The sequence below is a fragment of the Ornithodoros turicata genome, chromosome 9, assembly GCF_037126465.1.
Source record: "Ornithodoros turicata isolate Travis chromosome 9, ASM3712646v1, whole genome shotgun sequence".
Lineage (NCBI taxonomy): Eukaryota > Metazoa > Arthropoda > Arachnida > Ixodida > Argasidae > Ornithodoros > Ornithodoros turicata.
The window spans coordinates 16420819-16442709 of NC_088209.1; the positions used below are offsets into that span (position 1 = coordinate 16420819).

The following is a 21891-nucleotide window of genomic DNA, read 5'->3' on the forward strand; positions in this document are numbered from 1 at the left end:
TTCAAAGCTACTGCTGATGGAAGAGTTTTGCATTCCTATACCAAGCATGAAGTCGCCCCTGTCCTCATTTAGCGAACGCTGTTTCGTTGGCATCTCACCCTAAATAAATGCAGTTCGCACAATACAAGTAAGTTAACAGGAAAAATAGATATCTCATTACTCGGTGAACCCGCACCCGGCATCATGTAACCAGGCGAAATCATTTACCTAAGTGTCATGACGCCCTTGCAACAGGGACGGCACGCACCAGAGACGGCTGTTCAGCCCGGGCCAACCCGCTCGCGGGTCCAGCTACCCCATCTTTCATCCGGAAGTCCTATCCGAGAGAGATTCGCTTTCAGACATGAAAATGAACACCGCTTCAAAGAGTAGACGTCGAAATTCACCCGATTAGGCACTGCCCCCGCCCCTCCCCCAATTACCCTACGTGAGACTGTATGGGCGGACCTCATGCGCAAAGAGCGGCGACACGCCATTCGGTAGCCTTGCTTAGACGGAACAAGACGGACAAGACGTAACAAGAAAACGTAATTTTGTCGGGATGCTGCCTTGTTTTTGATCAACGCAGAGAGGCATTCGTGGCTATAGAAAAGCCTGCGGCGGGGAGTCGGGAGTCTAAGTTGTTCGCTATGTTACGTTTGATGAGTCGTGTAGCATATTTGGCTGTTTTTGCCTGCGCCATGGCCAGAACACTCGATAAAGCCATTTTTAGTGCAGTAGCAATGACACTTTGCAGACGCAATCACTGCACTTTTGACGAGAACAAAAATCAAGAAATGCGCCACCGCTCGCTTACTTCTATAACTTTGTCTTACCGCATTTAATGAAACCACCAATAAGTATTTCAGTTTGTGCTGTTCTAATGCCAATTTCTTTTTCGCCTCAAGGTAATGAAGAACGTGAGATGGTCTTCCTTATGTGCGTTACAACCTCAACCGTCATCAGATTCCTCGTACCAGTCATTTCTACTAAGCGCATCAATGGCTCCCATTTTTGTATTGCCGTACTTCTCAATCTTGAACCATGCGCCGCAGTGCTTAGTTTAGGTTAGGTTGGGTTAGGGCTCCTCTGCCTCCCCCTTGCCGTGAAGGACTTTCGACGCCTCCGTGTTCATCACTGAAACGTGCAGTTCAAACAGATGCGATCGCTCTCTTCATTGTCCTTTGCCATGTGTTTCATGAGGGCCACAAACCACCAGTATAACGTAAATCGTGCAAGGCGGTCACCTGGACTAACGAATTCCTTTATTGAAATTGTGAACCAAACGGTGAGTTAAGTGGCCATTCGGTTTAGGTCGTTGCATGTAAGGGCTTCGACGCAAACACAGTGGAGTTTCCATGGCCTATATGACAGAGTCCACAACTCCCTACACGGGTTCTTGACAAGAGTACGCGGCTACAAAGCAATCAAGGCGCAATAAGTAAAGTATAGCGAAAGGCGAAGTTCTCCTTCAACCAGGGCCATTCCACGCAAGACGTCCCGGGGGCGTCGATCGACCACCTCAGATATTCATTAAAAAAAATGTTGTGGACCCTGTATTACGTATATAACATCGTCCAGGAATTCTGTAGTTCAGCTGTTACCCGTCTAGAGTTTACAGCCCTCTCAAGTGCCGCTAGATGCCGCAAACCGTATTTTACGCGCGATTTATTTTCTGAAGCTTCTAGGAAACTCACAAGGGTTCTGTAAATCGTGAACTCTGTGCAAAGAACAGGTTTATACAACCTAGGCATGCAGATTCACTTTTCTTATAATTATGACAGTTTTTCTCAGACGCGAATAATGCGAAAAAACGTGTAATTGCTTTGGAGTGCTGCCGCCGTCTGGCTTTAGCTGATCGTCACGAAAAAATCACGTGGCATCCGTAACATGTGCCATGCTACAAATTGACGCTGTAACGGTTTCAGAGTAAAAAAAAAAAAGAAGATAACGTCAAGTTTGTCAAACATGACTACATTAACCTTAAAAATTTGACAATTTTTCTCAAATCAGGAGGAATCCATAGGTAACAGAGAGTCCACACATTTTTTTTTTTTTTTTATGAAGGTCTGAGGGGGTCGAGCTACGCCCCCGGGACGTTTGGCGTGAAATGACCCACAACTAAGGACAACTTGAACGAGACACCAGTCGAGGGTTAAGTAATTCAGTTACAACAGTGTCCATAGAAATGTCACACCTGCTACTACAAAAATAATACAAAATGGTATTTGGGATAGCTAAATCTGCAGACCCCTTTTGAGCAGCCGAAGTTCCTGGAGTCCTACCTGACCTTTCGTGTCCGAATACGCCAAAAATGGCAGAGTACGCTGTTTACTCAAGTAGTGGTAGGAAGTGCACCATGCACATTGCATTTTCGACTAAGCAGAACGCTCTCAAACGACATTACGCTATCGAATACCAAGGCGGACGAAAGTCACTGATTACCCGTTCAGCGCATAACGCAATCTTCTCACGAAGTAATTCACAGCCAAGGAACAAAGCACTGAAGCTGACTATCACGGGAGGGTCTTGCAAAAACATAGCGAAACACTTACGTAATCCAAGCTTACGTATGCGCAACAACCAAACTGCCGGTAGCAGGTACCAAAACTGGGCTGCAACCAAGGAGATTCCATCTGTCAGACAACTCACACGGTTTAGAGTCAGTGATCGACGAAGTAGAATGAAGACGTCGCAAGATTCAAAGCTGTCCTGGTATCAGCAACATCAGCTAGATCTGGCATCCCACGGGGCAGCTGCAGTATCATTGTAGATACATAACACAGGTGCTGCACAAAGGATTGTTCACCTTCAAATTTTTTTTTTTTTACGCAGCTGTTCACAAAGCTTGAGCTCGCGCGAGGCCCGCAGCCTAAATGCGCGTGGTCGAAAAGTTGCCAGAATCCACCGTATGGGGCGCCATATTTCAAAGGACGATGACGACGACGAGGTGCTTGCAAACTGTGCGGTATGCATTGGACATGTAGCAGATGCATCTTCTTTTTTACAACAGTGGTGTGGCGATGACGTTACTCATTCAGCATCATTAAATAAAGTTGTTGCTGTTGTTGTTAAGAAGATACGAAGGCAGAAAAATAGGCGATGTCAAGTTGCCGGTTATGAGTAGATCAAAGAGTGATATTAAACGGTAGGAGCAACATATTTATTTACATATGGTAACAAGTCTTTCGTGCACGAGACTGCACTTCTTCAGGTTACAAAAAAACGTAACCTTTGTAACGTAACCCTTTGTAACCTGAAGTAGTGCAGTCTCGTGCACGAAAGACTTGTTACCATGTGTAAATGAATAAGTTGCTCCTACCGTTTAATATCACTCTTTGATCTGCTGTTGTCAGTTTATTATTATTTTGTGTTGGGGCCGCGAAGCAAGTGCGGCGTAGAGACAGCACGAATGAGTGGGAGACAGTGGGATTAGTATGAGTATAGGTAGTTTTAATCTACGTCACATTGTGACGTGTCAGTGACGTTGCATGACCATAAGCTCCTCCCACTGGTGGTCACTTTTCGTGCGAGCGGCATTGAAAGATGACAAATTGCGCTATTTTTCAATGCGACAACCATATAGTTTTCACAAAGAAAAATGTGAGAACGACAATGACGAAGTGTCATCGGGATAAAACAAGGGTAGGGACACGACCGGCTCTCAAAACGCCATTCGAGGCTTCGTTTACGAGCAAATGCTAGATAATCTCGGCAGCCGCGCCGACCACCACCATGGCGACCAAACGCGCCCGTTTGACGTCATGTGAAAACACCCTAATAGGACATCAGGACAACTGGACATCAGGAGGAACTGTGCATAGATTCATCTGGAAAGTCTTCCGGAAAACCTCAGGCAGCAAACAACGGGTAGCAGGTTCGAAGCCATAACCTTCCACTGTCCAGCACGACGACCTTGGCGATACCAGCACCGAGTACATTATTTTATCCAATCGGCCATGTGATAAGGAGTAACGTAAGAATGCGCTCTTTCGCTCTACTATTCGCGTCTTGCACCACCGGTAGATGGCGCATCCAAACTCCAATATGGCGGACGGTCCCAGGTTGTCGCTTGATTTCGCTTTTGAGATTTCTGCACTGCAATGTTGACTATGGTTCCGTTGAGGGCGAACCAGTATTAAACGCTGCTCATATACTTCTGGCAGGCAGCCAAAGAGAAGGCTGTAGCTGTTGCACATTATTTGTCAAGTTCCGGCGGGTCTGATCGAGCACACTTCGTGAAGGTGAATTTCACGTTTTCCATGCGAGGCCCAAATAGCAAGCAGCGAGTGACCTGCGCTGCAGGAATCTCAGAGACATCAATGCACGCGACAGCTGTGCTGCTCTTACAGGTAAGATCTTATTATTCCGTGCTAGCGACGCGAAGCAACTGTGGCTATAACCGGCGTACAGACAGAGAGGACAGCACGAAGGAATGGAGAACAGGAGGTTAGTATGCGTACTGGGACTTCAGCGGGAACTGTGCCGACATGCGTCCTGAACTTCGTCCTCGGAAAACCCAGGGAAAACCTCAGAGAGCACAGGAAAAGAATCTTATCCAAGGAGAGGAATCGCATGCTTCGTAATCAGCTTACCCACAAATACGTCCTCTACAAATCACAGGTCAGGCCGAACATCAAACAAAGTTTGGCCGGGCCTGTTGCCTTGCGAACACAAGCTCGTGAACATGGTGAACAGCGGATAAGTTTATTGCTGCGAAGTGAAAAACTACAGGGCGTGCTCAAAATGCATTCCTTCGGCGGCAAGGCACGGGTGAAGGCGGTCTTGCTGTCCATCGTTTTTCGCAGTTGTTCCGTATTTATTTCTATGCAGTAGTTTATTATTCTTTCAATGTTTCCTGTGTTAGCAGGTCGGTGTCATACACACTCTCCTTTACGTAACCCCAGAGGAAGAAGCCTTGAGGGGTTAGGTCTGGTGACAGGGCTAGTCGCGAAACAGGACCTGACATGTCTATCCATCTATCCAAGTCGTCGTCCAGAGAGGAGCAGGAGCGCCGTATCGGCGTTGGAAGGGAATGCAGGAATCTTGTAGTCAATACGATGCACACCGGCGCCAAAGTGAGTAGCAAGCGGGCGCCACAAGTAACAACAACTTTATTTAAAGATGATGAATAGGGGAGTTTCTTCGCCAGGGGCGATGCTCTACCCCATTGCTAGTGGTGATGTGGGGAATGACAGAATGAGCTCTTTCACAATAAGGATCGAAGTCCTATTGTGTCCAGAAGATCAAAAGAGCATTGAGCGCAGAGCGTTGGTGGTCTGGATTCGGCAAGGGACCAAGCAATTTTGATAGAGAGAAGGGGCGAGAGTACAGCTGATTAAGAGACCCGAAGAGTGTGGTCCCAGAAGGTTGGTAGAGCCACAAGTAATATACCTCACCGCACACAGGCCGGCGCGTAAGACTCTGGGAGAGCCCCGGCTACCATGTAAGCGCACACTTGACCCAAGCAACATGGCGGCCTCCACGACCGTTTCCAACAGATGTGTGTGGGACCCTTCTGGCGGTCGCTGGAGTCAAAAGCGCCACTGCTTCCTGTCCACCACGTGACGCTCTCTAAAGTTTGTTTTGCATCGCTTTGTCCGGGCTGCTCTCCGTGCTTTTCCAAAGACATTAAGAGTTAAAATGTGAGCACTATCGCGGAACCAACGTTGTGGTAATGTGTTCCTGTCACAGCTGCGGCTCTCGTTCAACGGAAAGCAATTCTGCCACAGGAATAACGCGCCATTCGTAAGTACTTGAGTACTACACAGTGTTGTTTCGGTTTCCTGTGTGTGTGTTAGAGTTACCTGACTTTGTGAGCGTTAAAACTGAAACACCGTTCTGCTGCTATCTCTCCCTCTAACCCTACTGTACGTGATGTGTGGGTTGTCACAATTGGAAGAGTCGTGTGGTCGCCAACGAAGTGACTTCTGAAGCCGTTCAGGACTTCCCCTCTGGGACGAATGTTGGCACAGTTCTACCTGAAGTCGGCCCAGGACGCAAACTAACCCCCTGTCCCCCACTCCTTCCTGCTGTCCTCTCTCCATCTGTCCACGTCTGTACGCCGCTCATAGCAACAGTTGCTTCGCGGCGCTAACACGGAATTAAAAAAAAAACTTCCCCTCTGCGTGTTCGTTTGCGAGCTGGCGCTGTGCCACAGGTTCACTTTATTCCTTCCATTGTTGTACGAGCTTGATTAATGTCATTGCGGCCTCGGTACGCAAGAATCGCGGCGTGGTGTGTCTGCAACCACGGCGCGCATGCGCGGTGAGTGGAGAGGGAAGGAGGGGGTGCATGGTAAAAAGCGCAACGCTGCGCACCGACCAGTGCAGCTGTGGTGGCTACAGGTTCAGACGGGTCAGCATGGTCGCGCCATGGATTATGAAAGCTGTGCGTAGGAGCACCGGCGAAAGAAGGCAGAGGCTCCGAGACGGCGCCGTCAAGCTGAGTCGAGGAAAGCACGAAAGACTCGTTTCACTGCGGATGCTGTCTTGAGTTAGTGAAACGTCGTGCGAAGGGTTGTGTAACGGTTGTGAAGGGTCGTTGAAGATATGTGTAGCGTTGTGAAGGGAAGTTCCAAAGGGTTTTTCAAGTTATAATGCTAACGTATTTTTTACCCCCTTACGTATGGGCTTGCACGCCCATCCCAATGGCAATCGTGCAGAAGGGCCGATCCTCTGTTTCCCTCCTCCATGATGAAAATGTATCCGGTTGGATCTGGTGTTGTCCGAAGGTCAATATATAAAAACACGCGTATGAAAGGTGACATAGGCCCGGTTTCACCAACGCCGATTGACATTTGAACGGTCCCTCACCTCGAATTTAGCGCTTAACTCTGCTTCACTAAAGGAGTTATGGTCACTGAAACAATCACCATTGTCATCAACATTGAATTCTTAAATAAATATTAAACTTCAAGTTTTAGTGACCATTGGACTCGATCCAAAGTTAACCGGCGTTGGTGAAACCGGGCCATAGCACTGATCACACGGACACCAACGCACATAACAAACGCGATACAAAACGAAACCGAAAAAAAAAAGCCACGTGGCAAACAGGAAGTAATGGCGGTTTTGATTCCAGCAACCGCCAGAGGGACCCCACGCACTCACTCTTTCGCCATATGGACATATGGTGGTGGTGGATGCTGTAGCAGCTTGCCTCTGCTGGCCTCACAGCTGTGGGCATGCTCATGACTATATCTCGTAGATGATGATGGTGATGTGAAGTGTCCTAAGAAGGTGCAGAGCTAAGGCTGGGTCAAACCTCTCAATGACAAGCTTTTCTTTGCCTTATGTAAACGCGGAGACACTTTATAAGAATATCCTACAAGCAGAGGACAGGCGTCACTTGGACACAAAGCCGGGATGTCATTGGCTTCATCCAATCAGAGTAGACGATTTCAACCACAGGCTTTCTGCGGTTATACCAGAGTGGCTGCCCACGAGGCTCATGGCGGCTCGTTTCCAGGGCAACGAACGTTGAATGCAGGTCGTGATTGACGAACTCTTGACGACAACGTCACGCGAAGCCATTTCTCGTAATATTTTTCGTCGCATTATTTTCATTGACGTGACTAAACAAGCACTGACCTATAACAAACATGCGCAGCAGTGGAAGATTAACTAGGGAGACACGTTGTTTCAGCAACCAACATTGCCTTCAACAGTATTGAAGGAATCGATCCGTGTCCCATCCACGGAACGCCCGTGAGATTCCGTGGGCGAGTTTGTCACCAACGTTGTCAGTGATGTGCCAGGAGCAAAAACTACGTTTTTCCTCTGAGTGATATTCCGCACGGTCTATCCTGTCGTGTGGCGTCCGTCCGTCCGTTCTCCGTCCGTCCTCCTCAGTTCACACTATCCTACACACGTTAAAGTCGCGCCGCCGATCGTCGAAGCCTTTATCGTCAATTTCACTTACCGTCAGTTTCGATTTGGCATTGCTCCTGGAGGACCCCCGTATTAGATCTCTTGACGGTGGTGTCACACAGTATGAAATAATTGCGCCAACGTCTACAGGTGTGTATATGTGTGTATGCTGCTATACACATCGTGTACGTTGTTGAGAAGGGCAAGGCGGAGGCCATGCGATGGTATCGCCAACATAAGAATGCCGCAAGATGGCGCTGGAAGAGTGAGTTACTGCAAGGCAACTGCGTGTAAGTTCACCCATGATTTCAGGCGCCAAAACCACGTCCTACATGATGAGCTCGGACGGCACTCATCACAGCTCTTCGCACTTCTCTCTCTAACATAGTGCGCGTCACATGCCAACGCACAAGCACACTACACCTGACGGGTATCATTTATCCCAAATTCCAGCCGCTACACAACAACGAAAATAAGGCGCTAAGTAACAAAATCCAGAAATCGTTGCGTACGCTTTGTGAACGCATCTAGTCTGCGCAGTGCTGGATGTTCCTTTGCCCCGCAAGTACCATATTGGAGTTCTGTTCGAATTCGAGCTTTCTAAGCGAAGGAGCGAAAAAGGAGCGCTCCGTGGTGGAGCGAGTTGCTCTGAACCGACCAGTAGATCCGCTTTGGATTAACCAGTGAAACACGCATTCACTGCCCTGGGAGCAAAAAAAGAAAAACCTCCACGTATGGTTATTCGGTATTAGCGAACAGTCTGCCACCATGTAACAACTGCCGTGGCGTACTAATCCTTTAGCATCCTTCGTGAAGAAAACCACTATGCAGCTAGCCTTAGAACAAACTACGGTAAGCCTTGCCAACGTCAAGAGGTGTGCCATACCTTTTTTTCAAACTGCTGCGGAAACCTTAGCACACAGGTAGGCTGCAAGAGCGTTTTCACAGCCCCACAATCTGCTCTTGACGACCCTTACATATTTACCGCCGCCATGATAAGTACAAATACGATTGTTGCGTGCGGGTGGTAACCTTTGGGGGCGAACATTTACGCAGATGACGAGTCTAGCAAAGCAAACGATGATGACTGTTTAAATTACAAAATAGCGTTTCTACTGCACAGTTTCTCTATCCAGTCCAGTCACGTGAGAGATTCAATTCAACAAAGACAACCGCGAGAAACGGCGAGATCATTGTTCCAGTGTTGCTGGCTGAACTATGGTGCGCCACGTAACATTCAGATACCGACGCTTTCTCTTTTGTCGTTTTCGACAAAATTCCGAAGAAGCTAAATGAAAATTGTCAGTTTCTCCATACTGTGTATTCCCGCCCGCGACATTGCTCACAAACTTCCAGCGGATGATGTGAAAAACGTCATAGCTTTCTGTCGTCTGCTAAACGTGCGGCGTATACACGTATGTTCCGTAGCAGATGACTATATGAAAGACACAAGGGGTGTCGTCGGCCAATACACGCTGTATGCCACTTCCGATATGTTGGCACGGTGCGGATGCTCCGCATAACACTCGGCAGAACTCCTGCCCCGTGAGTATACACGGATAGTTGCACATCTTGTTCACGCTACCTGAAGAATTTGGCATTTACTGTTCCAGTTATTGGCTCTCGTTTCCGATACAGTTCCCTCTTTTACAACATCATACATTACTTGCAGAAAGCTGGGGCTTGGATCGCAATAAACGCCTCCGAGCAAGGACAGCCAGCTTGCTCCCGCTTATCTCCAGCTCGTCGTTATCACCATTTACTTCGTTTCGACAACACACGTTCATGCGACCATGACAACACTTCTGTAGGTACATCGACAGCCACCCCAAACGTACATTCACTGCGGAGAACGCCATGTCCATGCCTTCCATGACACAGTCTACATTCCAATATAGGAAGCACGCGACGCTGCTCACATGTAACATGATACACAACATGATACACAAATGTAAATTTAGCGATTATGTTCCACAAGACTCACAGGAAGGTGCTGCAGACACGGAGGCCCTTTCCTTGCTGCTCTGATTGGCCGTGGCAGGTAACTCCTTCAGAGCGTAGCCATTCGGTATTCCGGCAGGTGTCGCAGCAGGGTGTGCTGACGCAGCGTCGCACAGGGCACGTGATATTGGGGGTGATTGGAGCACTTCTGCTGAGGCACCGCCGGCCAAATGGAGACATCGTGATGACGCGGCACTTTCAGCAGCAGGACAGCGTGCTTTCCATGCGTGCACGCGGTTGATAGCGGCCTAGAACGCAAGAAATCGATAATGCAGATAACGGATACTCAGAACACATGCGATAATAGTCAGACCGTAGTCAGATAATAGTGAGAGTAAATCGGCGATAAACCGGCTTCCAAGAGCTCCGTATCTACCGTACCCGATCAAGGAATAACGTTCTGAATCATGCACACTGACATTAGGGAGTTTTAGTACATCGTACGCTATCGCCTTTGCGCACGCAAGTGATAGCGTTGGTAGTTCTGCGCACGCGCTAAAGAGAGCTTCGCGCATTGCGCAGAACCACCCCGCTATCCCTTACGCACGCAAAGGCTATAGAGCACGATGCACTAAAACTCCTTATTGGTTCCGGTATGTACGATAGGGCTTCGCGGTGACGTTGTCAACGGTATATACTAACGCTCTCTGATTTGGACGTGGTACATTATTGATACTGTGTATAATCTCTTTTCGCTATTGATTTATGACATGTTAGCATGCTCACTCAGAGTGAGCAAAGGATGTAAGTGACGTCAGCACGCTTGCGGGGCGAAGGGGGGTGTAGCGCGACCGCTCGACCTTAACATTTATTTTTAATTTTCTTTTTAGCATGAACTGCGCCCGCGTTCAATGCATTATGTAAAAAATATGGCACATTTCAGATAATAGACCTCCTTGTGAGCCGTTCTCCACTAAGAGCTCTTTTTTTTTTAGTCTCTTCATAGACCGTCTAAAGGGACAGTCTCCTGCACTCGACTAGTCCTGACAATAGAGGTGCATTCCAGGGTGAATTACACGCACATGCCGGGTACGGATACTTTTGGCTGCTTTCTCAGTGCACCTTGCCGACTTTTCAGGATTTTGACCTGGCAACAGTGTTGGCAACATATATGGAAGGGTGGCTACTGTTGGCTACGTTCTCAGGACTACTTTCTTGGCTCCTCTTTTTCAGGATGCTTCCTTGCTACTTTCGAGGATCTTGGTCCGGCAACCCCGTTTCAACTGTGACAATATAACAGCTGCATCGTCCGGCTCATTACACTTATCGCAAATAACGCTAGGTTAAAGGAACAGCCTCTTACAGTCCACTAGCCCTGACATTAGAGGAGCATTTCACGGTGAATTGCACGTACATGCCAAGTGCATGTACTTTTGGCAGGTTCTTCAGTGCGCGTTGGCGACATTTCAGGATTTTGACCTGGCAATGCTGTTGGCAACATATACGGGAGGTTGGCTACTGTTGGCTACTTTCTCAGGACGCGTTTGCGACTTTCGAGGATTTTGATCTGGCAAGCCCGTTGCAACTGTTCGTCGAGTTGCACTGCTGCTTCAACCGTGACAATATAACAGCTGCATCATCCGGCTCATTACATTTACCGCAAATAACGCTAGGTTAAAGGAACAGTCTCTTACAGTCCACTAGCCCTGACATTAGAGGAGCATTTCACGGTGAATTGCACGTACATGCCAAGTGCATGTACTTTTGGCAGGTTCTTCAGTGCGCGTTGGCGACATTTCAGGATTTTGACCTGGCAATGCTGTTGGCAACATATACGGGAGGTTGGCTACTGTTGGCTACTTTCTCAGGACGCGTTTGCGACTTTCGAGGATTTTGATCTGGCAAGCCCGTTGCAACTGTTCGTCGAGTTGCACTGCTGCTTCAACCGTGACAATATAACAGCTGCATCATCCGGCTCATTACATTTACCGCAAATAACGCTAGGTTAAAGGAACAGTCTCTTACAGTCCACTAGTCATGCCATTAGAGGAGCATTCCACTGTGAATTGCGCGTACATGCCAAGTGCATATACTTTTGGCAGCTTCTTCAGTGCGCGTCGGCGACGTTTCAGGATTTTGACCTGGCAACCCCGTTGGCCACATACACGAAAGGTTGGTTATTCTCTCAGGCCGTGCTGGCGACTTCCGGGGATTACTGTACACCAACCCCGTTTCAACTGTTCGTCAAGCTGCGCTGCCCCTTCAACTGTGACAATACAACAGCTGCATCGTCAGGCTCATTACACTTACCGCAAATAACGCTAAATTAAAGGAACAACCTCTTACAGTCAACAAGTCCTGACACTAGAGGTTCACTCCACTGTGAATTGCGCGTACATGCCAAGTGCATGTACTTTTGGCAGCTTTGGCGACGTTTCAGGATTTTGATCTGGCAAGCCCGTTGCAACTGTTCGTCGAGTTGCACTGCTGCTTCAACTGTGACAATATAACAGATGCATCATCCGGCTCATTACATTCACCGCAAATAACGCGAGGTTAAAAGAACAGCCTCTTACAGTCCACTAGTCCTAACATTAGAGGAGCATTCCACGGTGAATTGCGCGTACATGCCAAGCCCATGTACTTTTGACAGCTTCTTCAGTGCGCGTTGGCAACGTTTCAGGATTTTGACCTGGCAATGCTGTTGGCAACATATACGGGAGGTTGGCTACTTTTTCAGGGCGCGTTTGCGACTTTCGAGGATTTTGATCTGGCACGCCCGTTGCAACTGTTCGTCGAGTTGCACTGCTGCTTCAACTGTGACAATATAACAGCTGCATCATCCGGCTCATTACATTTACCGCAAATAACGCTAGGTTAAAGGAACAGTCTCTTACAGTCCACTACTCTTGACATTAGAGGAGCATTCTACTGTGAATTGCGCGTACATGCCAAGTGCATATACTTTTGGCAGCTTCTTCAGTGCGCGTTGGCGACGTTTCAGGATTTTGACCTGGCAACCCCGTTGGCCACATACACGAAAGGTTGGTTATTCTCTCAGGCCGCGCTGGCGACTTCCGGGGATTACTGTACACCAACCCCGTTTCAACTGTTCGTCAAGCTGCGCTGCCCCTTCAACTGTGACAATACAACAGCTGCATCGTCGGGCTCATTACATTTACCGCAGATAACGCTAAGTTAAAGGAACAACCACTTACAGTCAACTAGTCCTAACATTAGAGGAGCATTCCACGGTAAACTGCGCGTACATGCCAAGCCCATGTACTTTTGGCAGCTTCTTCGGTGCGCGTTGGCGACGTTTCAGGATTTTGACCTGGCAACGCTGTTGGAAAAATATACGGGAGGTTGGCTACTGTTGGCTACTTTCTCAGGGCACGTTTGCGACTTTCGAGGATATTGATCTGGCAAGCCCGTTTGAACTGTTCGTCGAGTTACGCTGCTGCTTCAACTGTGACAATATAACAACTGCATCGTCCGGTTCATTACATTTACCGCAAATAACGGTTGGTTAAAGGAACAGCCTCTTACAGTCCACTAGCCCTGACATTAGAGGTGCGTTCCACGGTGAATTGCGCGTACATGCTTCAAAGCATGATGCGGTTACATGATGACGAATGGACCGAAGAGTCTCTACTGTCTGTTTCTTATCTTCCGTCACCCCTTCGTGTGAACACGGCGGATGAACACGTACTTGGCAGCCGGACAGCTGAGCGAAAGAGCACGTGTGTACTCTGCTCCACGAAAGAGATATGTAAGCCGAAACCAATTAATCAATATAAAAATCACGAAGTGTCGACGCTGGTCTTTTCCTGGGGTATTTTCCCCTGAAGGTCCTGATTGGTAACACAGACGTTCCGGAAGCGTCCGAAGTAAAGTTTAAAACGTATGAGTTTTATTTAATGAATGAGCGCATGCACATGAGCCGCTCACGGCTCAGTTCTTGGCCTTGTAAAGCAGCAGGCAAGGTGTTAATATTGGCAGCGGCGTTTGAAAACTTATTCCGAAAGAAACCCACACTGCAAATTTTTACGTGCGACAGAACTCTAAATATTTTTGTAATCACAACCGAAATTGCGTTGAAAAGACGCGGGGCAACGCCTGGTGGGAAACAACCGCCCACTCGTCGAGCAACAGTGTTACATGTCCCGACCTCTCTGTCGGCGTTAATATTGGCAGCGGCGTTTGAAAACTTATTCCGAAAGAAACCCACACTGCAAATTTTATGTGCGACAGAACTCTAAATATTTTTGTAATCACAACCGAAATTGCGTTGAAAAGACGCGGGGCGACGCCTGGTGGGAAACAACCGCCCATTCGTCGAGCAACAGTGTTACATGTCCCGACCTCTCTGTCGGCTAAGTCATGGGCTAGGCAGCCGGCTTCTTGAACTTTCTTTGAAAAGTTTGTTCGAACGATATCGTTCCTGACATATATTCTCTCAATATGCAAGGACATTGGTACATATAGGAAATCAGTAATAAACTGTTAGCAGAATCACCGTAAGAGTCACATACGCAAAAATGTACCACGTCCGGAAAGCCGGCGAGGTGATGGTAGCGGTCCACAGATGTCGCTGTACGGTCCCATTGTTAATGGCATGTTTATGTTCGCCGCCCAACATGGCGGGGACTGCGGTGTTCGTGTCTGGCCTTAGACACAGGGTTACCCGTAATATATAATCTTAATTTTCTATTTAAAAAAACAAACAAACTACGAGAGTGATTTGAACGAAATTTGTGACATTTGTAACTGAGTACCAGGGCTGTCAAACGAGCAAATAGTATAAAATTGCATGACTGCATGTTGCTTAACAAAAAATGCGGTCTTCCGACCCGCAATCTGCTGCCGAACAGTGGCTAGAAACATCTCCGTTCATGCTTTCGGTGGTATCGGATATGGCGACGCTGTCAGCTGAGCGATTGGGAATCTCGTCGGCAATGCCAATTACGTCACCGGAGGAGGCGAAGCAGGGAAGGGCCGTTTCAACCGGAAGCTGGCTTGCGGTTTTCTTCTTGGAATGCACCACCGAGTGGATATCGCATTAACCTTATAATTCCGGATTCCTCGAGGACACCACCTTTAATCGAGTATAACGAATAACGGCTCGCTTCTTATTATAATCTATTTGAGCACTTGTTGCTGTTGTGCATCGTTACGCCCTCACAGGTGCTCGTCCCAAAAGCTAATGCAAATACATGCAACTCTTAACAGAGCTTCGATAGAGCATCCTTTTCACCGTGTATTCACATGAGTGATATTTCTGAGAACGAAGGTGCGAAGAATGCCACACAGCTTTCTGCTGCCTCATAAGGACAAGCGCTCGGAGTTGACTTTTCCTGCACTACTAACCGTGAGGGGTATCCCGCGGCACATCTACGACGCGTTCCGTAGCAGACGACACTTTTTTGTCGACTTTCCCTGCCGTCTGCTACGGAATGTCTTGTGTCCGTAGCAGACGACAGGAAAAGACGCAGATGGTGTCGTCGGACACACACACACGCGGCACAGTACGCCACTCTACTATTCCGCGGAACCTCGCAGAAGCGCATGTCAGGCTAGTTTCACACTAATGGCGAATTCGGGTGGTCATGTCGTGGGAACTTTTTTTGCCAGATCCCGAGCAGTCATGTTCATTTGGTCAAAGCGAGGCAATCTCGAACGTTCGCGTGGCGCTTTCCGAGCGCCTGGAATTTGCCAGCTAGCACTTTTTTCCCCCTATCATAATACGACCTGGTAGCGGGTTGCCTAACTATAACCGGTGTCGTCATATCCGCACTCTGAAGGTGGCGAGGGCCCGCATTGGTCCGCACGTCGAAGTTCACGTGAGATAGCAGACGACGAAACCTGAAGGTGAGCGACCGCGATGCCCCTGGCGTGATCCATGCGCGCTAGATTCCTGGCACTCACGTTCAGGTGACAACTGTCGTGAATAGGCCACCCGCGAGGAAATACGGTAGTGTGTATGGCCTAAATGAACCCAAGTGGAGCATGTGAAAAGTGAAAAAGCACGCAAGTGTCTCGGACGCGGCGAGTACAGGGTTGATCACCGAGAAGAAAAAAAAGGCGGTACCAATAGACCTCTACCCGAGAAACGTCATTATGACGTTGGTAGACACACTGAAACCGAAACAAATCGGAAGAAGAGGGCTGGGGGGTTCCACGAATGGGCACTTGTTCGCTGCCTCCTACTGAGAGAAAACTATAGGACCGAAGGTCGCGTCCCTTTCAGGGACCATCGTAGTCCCATCAAGACCGTGGCTTTCGGGCACGACGTTGTTCGCCTCTAGCTTCAAGTGTAGTTAAACTCTACCAAATAGACGATTTCAGAAAATCCCAGAGCTCCTTGCCCACGCATTGCATCCTGGGCTATTACTGAGTGGTACAATAGACCTTCACGTTTCGCTTCCGCTGACCTTGACACGTCGTGGACAATGGACCGGTAGGGGAGAAATCGAAACAGTTTGGAAGCCACCCGTTTCTTTCGTATTAGTAAGCTCCCACAGTTCAAAGCGGCGCTAAGCACTTTGCGATTTTCTGAAGCCGTCTGTTGGTGACGCTGTCGAACACTATGACGTCATTTGTTTACAAACAGGGAGAGGTCTATACGGATGCGAAATCCATCACGGTAATGTGAAACCGGCCTAAGGAAAACTCACCGTGCGTTGTCGTTCTCTGAGCGCCGATGCTTTGCTCTCTTCTTGCAACTTCTCTCTGAGTTCTTTCAGCTCCGTCTCTTCCTCGAGCCTGTCCTGGTCGTCCGATAACTTTTCTTGAGAGCGGTCGAACAGCTTCCTCAGCATCGCTACGCCGCTGCGAAAAACAGAATCCCATCCACGAAGTTACAACGCTGTAGAAAACCGAGGCAATGTGAAAGACACATGACAGTCGTCGTAAAAGTCATACAGCGGCAGCAATCTATAGCCCGCACCTCTTTATTATAATATCCGTGGAGTACGCTCTATTACGCTAGATTGGCAAGGCTTACTGACGGCTTGCCAACGGGTCCCCAATTCATAAATTAATAAGTATTGTGTGTGCCTAGGTCCCTTTTGAAGCTTGTGTTGTGTTCGTCGGTCTGTTAGTGTATTTTTTAAGAGCACACAGCCAGAGCAGACCAGAGGCGAGTTTGCGCCCGGGGCAGAATAAATGTGGAGCGCACCCTGCCCTCCCTCAGTGCCGTCGGAAGCTCCGTAAACAAAGAAAACAGAACTCTCATTTGCACTGCCTAAATTCAAATTCTCTGCATTCCCGCTTTATAATGTCCAACCAACCTGCTACGGCCTGCCGTTCGGCGACCTCTGTGGCGAAGGTGCCGGGGGCGACAGCCCCTTCCGCCCCCCCCCCCCTGTCATCTGCATTTAGTTCAAGTGGGGCTGCCCGCATTTTGTTTTAAATTTCATTTAAATGAAAGGGCATGTCATGCCGGTTTGCTGCAGCTTTGAGTACAGTTCACACGGACAGAGAAGGAGGGTTAATTTTTCACAGGTAAGCCCTTTATTTTGAAGAAAAATCTGTTTATTCGTATCGCATGCATCTGACAACTCGGACTTGCTTGCATTGCTACTTCGCTGGTGCCATTACGTACCAAGAAAGCATGTGTGGCTGCTCCTATAAATCTCAAAACCACGTGTTTTCTATAAACAATGCGCTTGTGCTTTACAGGTTCCCCTCACAGTCGCTCAGCTGTGCCGAAGAAGCGAATGCAGAACCTGCGCCAATATGCCGATTTGTTCCACTGTTCTTGTAATTTGTGAGGTACGGTGGAAGTAAATAAACTGATGTGTTAACCTCGTATGTGCTGTCGCTCCTACATGCGTGTGCATGCTCTTCGTGCACAGCCTTTCAAATTTCGGTAATGATATACGCTGACAGCTGAACAACTGCTACGCGCAGTCCCCTCTCCCATGCGCGATCCAGCCTTTACACATAGAGATCAGTGGATAGCACATTGTTTGTTTGTTTTTTACGTTGTGTTGTTTTATGATATCGGAAGAGTTCTACGATTAGATATTTTCGTTATCCGGCGTTGGCGAGGTGTTCACGAATTCTAAATATTGTAGCGTAGCAGGAACATTATAAAGTAAGCTTACAGAACGCCCACCCAACACCAAGCGCCATCTAGCGTCTAGATTTGTAATTCGGCATGGTTGCTAACAGCGGTGGATGTTGGCGCCAAGATCAAACAGAACCTCTGGTGCCTCGATAGTTGTGTCCTTGGTGCACGGGGTGCAGATTTAAGACAACTGCGTCGTCTGCTACGATATCTGCCATGATGACTCCAAGCACAGCCTGCGCTAGAGTCACTAAATAAGCTAGGCTTCAGAGTATCGACACTGAGGTCCAAGAGCAAGCACGCGCCATCTTGTTTCCGCGCCACGCTATCCACGCGCACTTCAGAACCATTTATAGGGAGAGTTTGGCCATTCTTTGATCTTTTGCCGCCTCATGGGTGGAGCCTGTTTTGACGTCAGAGTCATCGTTGCGCCGTCCAAAAAGCCTGAATCCAAGCGGAATCCGCTTGTCAGCCGTCTAGTCCGCGCCATATTGATGCTGTCCTCCAGCTGGTCCACAGCTTCGTGGTCGCGCTGAATGTAATCTACAGCAATAACCGGCTTATGACCCACTCGCCCTAGTGATAAGGGGGGCTTTGTTGCCGAACTGAAAGAGTTCAAGGACGAAAGGCTTTCGAAGAAAGAAGTTCGCACGTGTCTTCTCTCCGTGGATTGTAAACAACGATCAGCATCAATATGGCGTCGGCGACCAGCTGACGACGGGACAACAATAGAGCACGACGAGGGAGGTCGTTCAGCCGTGACGTCGCATGACGCGCTTTAAGTTAGGCTCCTCCTAATGGCCAAACTCTCCCTATAAACGGCTCTGAAGCACTTCAGCGTACGATGCCATCTGTCGTGCGCGGGTGAAATGTTCCTTTTGTTCCCAAGCAGCAAAATGTACTGAAAGTCGAGTGCAATAGGGGTGGACGGGTAGGTGGAAGGCCTTGAACAGACTGATGAAACTAAAGAACATTGATAAGACACATACCGTCCACCCCTATTGCACTCGACTTTCAGTACATTGTGCTGCTTGGGTTTGCAAGCACCAGTTGACGACCTTGACCTCACCTTGACATCCTCGGGACGCTCCGGTTGACAATACATGGATTATCGCACAACAATCATGCACGCTTCTCTATCCCACGGGGAGCATTATGTTAGCCGTCTTTGATCCTCAGATGGGGATGATACCGGTGTGGTGTGGAAACAAGATGGCGCTCCTACTCTCCCTTGGACCTCAGTGTCGATACTCTGAAGCAAAGCTGATTTAGTGACTCTAGCCTGCGCCTCAGTGACCGCTGTGGCGGCTATGGCAACGCTATAAATAGTTGACTCGGTACCGAGCGATATTGGTCATGTTGAAACCACTACGTGCACAACGAAACAACGGTGTTTCCGGTAGATGTGTACATATGAACGTTAAAAAAAAAAGACACTAGAGCATAGGCGCCGACTGCGCGGGGGCTCGGGGATCTGAGCCCCAGGGATAGGAGGGGACCAGGCCCCCAAGAAGTCCATCTAGCTGATACTCACGACTGACGTTTCAATGGATACCCTAAGAATAGCGTGCTTCATGCGAGTGAACATGAAGCTGCCGTAACGAACTACTTCCTGAGACGGAATTCCAGACATCCTGCCTAATCTCTGAGCATGAAAAGGGGATGAGTACCCCGCATCCTGAAGTGTTCGCATTGGGAGGGAAAGGGGAAGGGGGAGGGGCGTTGTGCACCAGCCCTCCCCGGCGTCGTCGAAAACTCAAAACTCGCCACCTATGCATCAAAGGAAAAAAATATTCTGGGAGGTTTGGGGTAGTTCTTACTGCCCCCCGTTGCGGCTCGTGAGCGACGCCGTGCATAAAGAGAACCACAACGAGAAGTCGCTAGTGATGCAAAACTATCGAGAAATTGACTATCGATCGTTTTTTTAACACTGTCGATAGTGTTACGATAAATGACTACCAATAGCACCGTTCTTTTGTTTTTCTTTACTATCGATAGCTAGATTTGGTTGTCACTATCGATGCTTTCGTTCCCGTCTTCGTTTCGCACTGGCACAGTGACAACGAAAACGGAATCACGTGCGACGCAAGTTCTTTCCGTTTAGCTGTAATGTACGAATGATGTACTGCAAGCAGCGAAAAAGGATGATGATCATCATAAAATCGTACGCACGCACTCTATGAGACTGCCACGACAGTCAATCCAGAGCAGAGAGTATCACGTGAACTTGCGGTGGTTCGAGCGACCATGAGAAGCTCAGGATCTCAGAAGCTCAGGAAAACTTGTACGAGTGAGGCATTTTCTTTTTCTATCTTTATCTGCTCCGCGATAGTTCTCCGATAGCCGACTACCGATAGTGCCATAGATAGTTTGCCTATGGTGTCTTCGACTGGTTGCTTCCGATAGCTCTAGAGCGACGTTTTATCTTCGACAGGTCGAAACAGAGCACTCTCACTGCATTCGACTGGTTCCTTCGGAGCTCTTTCCTCCTACTCGGAGCGCTCTATAGAGTGCTCTCACCAACGCCGTCTGAGCGGTTGCCAAAACTGGTTGGGTTCCGGTCACGTGATTGCGACAGCTTCCGCTAAGTAGTGTTTCTGTTCCGCCACGCCTGCCATGTTCTGCATTTTGCGCCGTCGTCTTCGTTTTTTCACGACGAGGGAAACACCGGAAGTCACGCGAGTTGACATTCCCTCTCCGCTCCTCTGCTCGAGCCTGCCGCGTTCGGCTACTGCACGATTCCTCCGGTTCGGAGTCGGAGTGAGATGCGGTCTGACCCACTTCAGCTCGGAGTATCAGGACAACCACTCGAATTGTCATACGGCTATCGATAGTGTCGATAGTGCTATCGATAGTTTTGCATCACTAAGTCGCACGTGCCGTGAGTAGGAGAAGGCAACAAGATCCTGGAGTGCAATGGACCATTTGCATGCGAATGCACAGCGCATGCGCGGCTCTCGTTCTGGCTGAGAAACAACCGGAACCATGACTACGCCAACGCTACTATATACCAGTTTCCCGTTCCTGGAATCCTTCCGTCAATGAGTGAGGCTACACTTCTCGGGTTTCGGCATCAAAAATGTAGGGAAATGACTCGTGAACGATAACGAGAAGCTTTCATGCAGAATATAGCTGCACTACACTCAACAAGCGCAAGAATCTTCTTCTTCCTCTTCTTCAAAAAAGTGGTGCACAGCTTATTGTGCTGGCATGGAATGGCACTGCGGGATCGAGGGTCATGTTGCGTACATCGAAAGGACACTCAAACTTCGTACAGAGAGAAGTAGAACAGGGCTCGAAACTTTGGATACTCAAAAAGTGAATACACGCTGGAACGAAGGACACGAAAGCGAAACCGCGCGGCACCTCCCCACGTGCATTTGTTTTCAGCCAGTAGCAGACGACATTCGAGAGGGCGCCACATCTCAAGCAAATGGTCCATAGCAAAGAGAGGTAGACGGTTCGAGGCGTGTGCACGTGAAACGAGTGCGCATCTGTCGGGATTTTCAGTAGGCCGACGCAGATTTTGCGGACACTCCACGATAGCGAAAGCCCCGAGCGCTCTCCGCTACCGTGGATACTTATCACCAGTTCGCTTGCTGCTTAAATGGAGACTCCGGGACAATCCGAAACTATTATAATGGCTGTGTAAATAAGTTCGATACATCATTCCGAAATGAGAAACACAGTTGGTTTGGCAATCGGGGACCCGTTAGTTGCCAGAAGAGCTGGGAAGCTCAAAACGAAACCGAAACTTCTGAAGGTTCCCTCTACTGCCTCCTGTACCATGCGTGACGTCACCGGTAGTCTCGTGTGGGCCACCATTTTTCGGGCACGCGCTTTGTAACGTTTTCGTGACGCATGGATGACCAGTCGTCTGCTTCCTCGATTTCGTTCTAAAATATTCGCCAGCGGTAAAAACAAAACCTACACAAAGCCGTACATGAGGAATACAGGTGAGGTGAAGCACAGTGTTGCTTGACGCCTTTTCCGTGGCGGAGCGCCTAATCACTCAAAGCAAAATAT

The 21891-nt window shown here is 48.6% G+C and overlaps 1 protein-coding gene across 5 annotated transcripts in view; it reads right to left on the minus strand.

The window, feature by feature from the left end:
- Positions 1 to 21891, minus strand: part of LOC135369522 (RNA-binding protein 25-like) — a 103611-nt gene that overhangs the window by 18112 nt on the left and 63608 nt on the right. For all 5 annotated transcript variants that reach the window (XM_064603102.1, XM_064603106.1, XM_064603105.1 and 2 more), the window contains 2 exons: positions 16469 to 16622; positions 9835 to 10099 (listed from right to left, as the gene is read on the minus strand). In XM_064603102.1, the coding sequence (XP_064459172.1) occupies positions 9835 to 10099; positions 16469 to 16622 (419 nt within the window). The remainder of the gene's footprint in view (positions 1 to 9834; positions 10100 to 16468; positions 16623 to 21891) is intronic.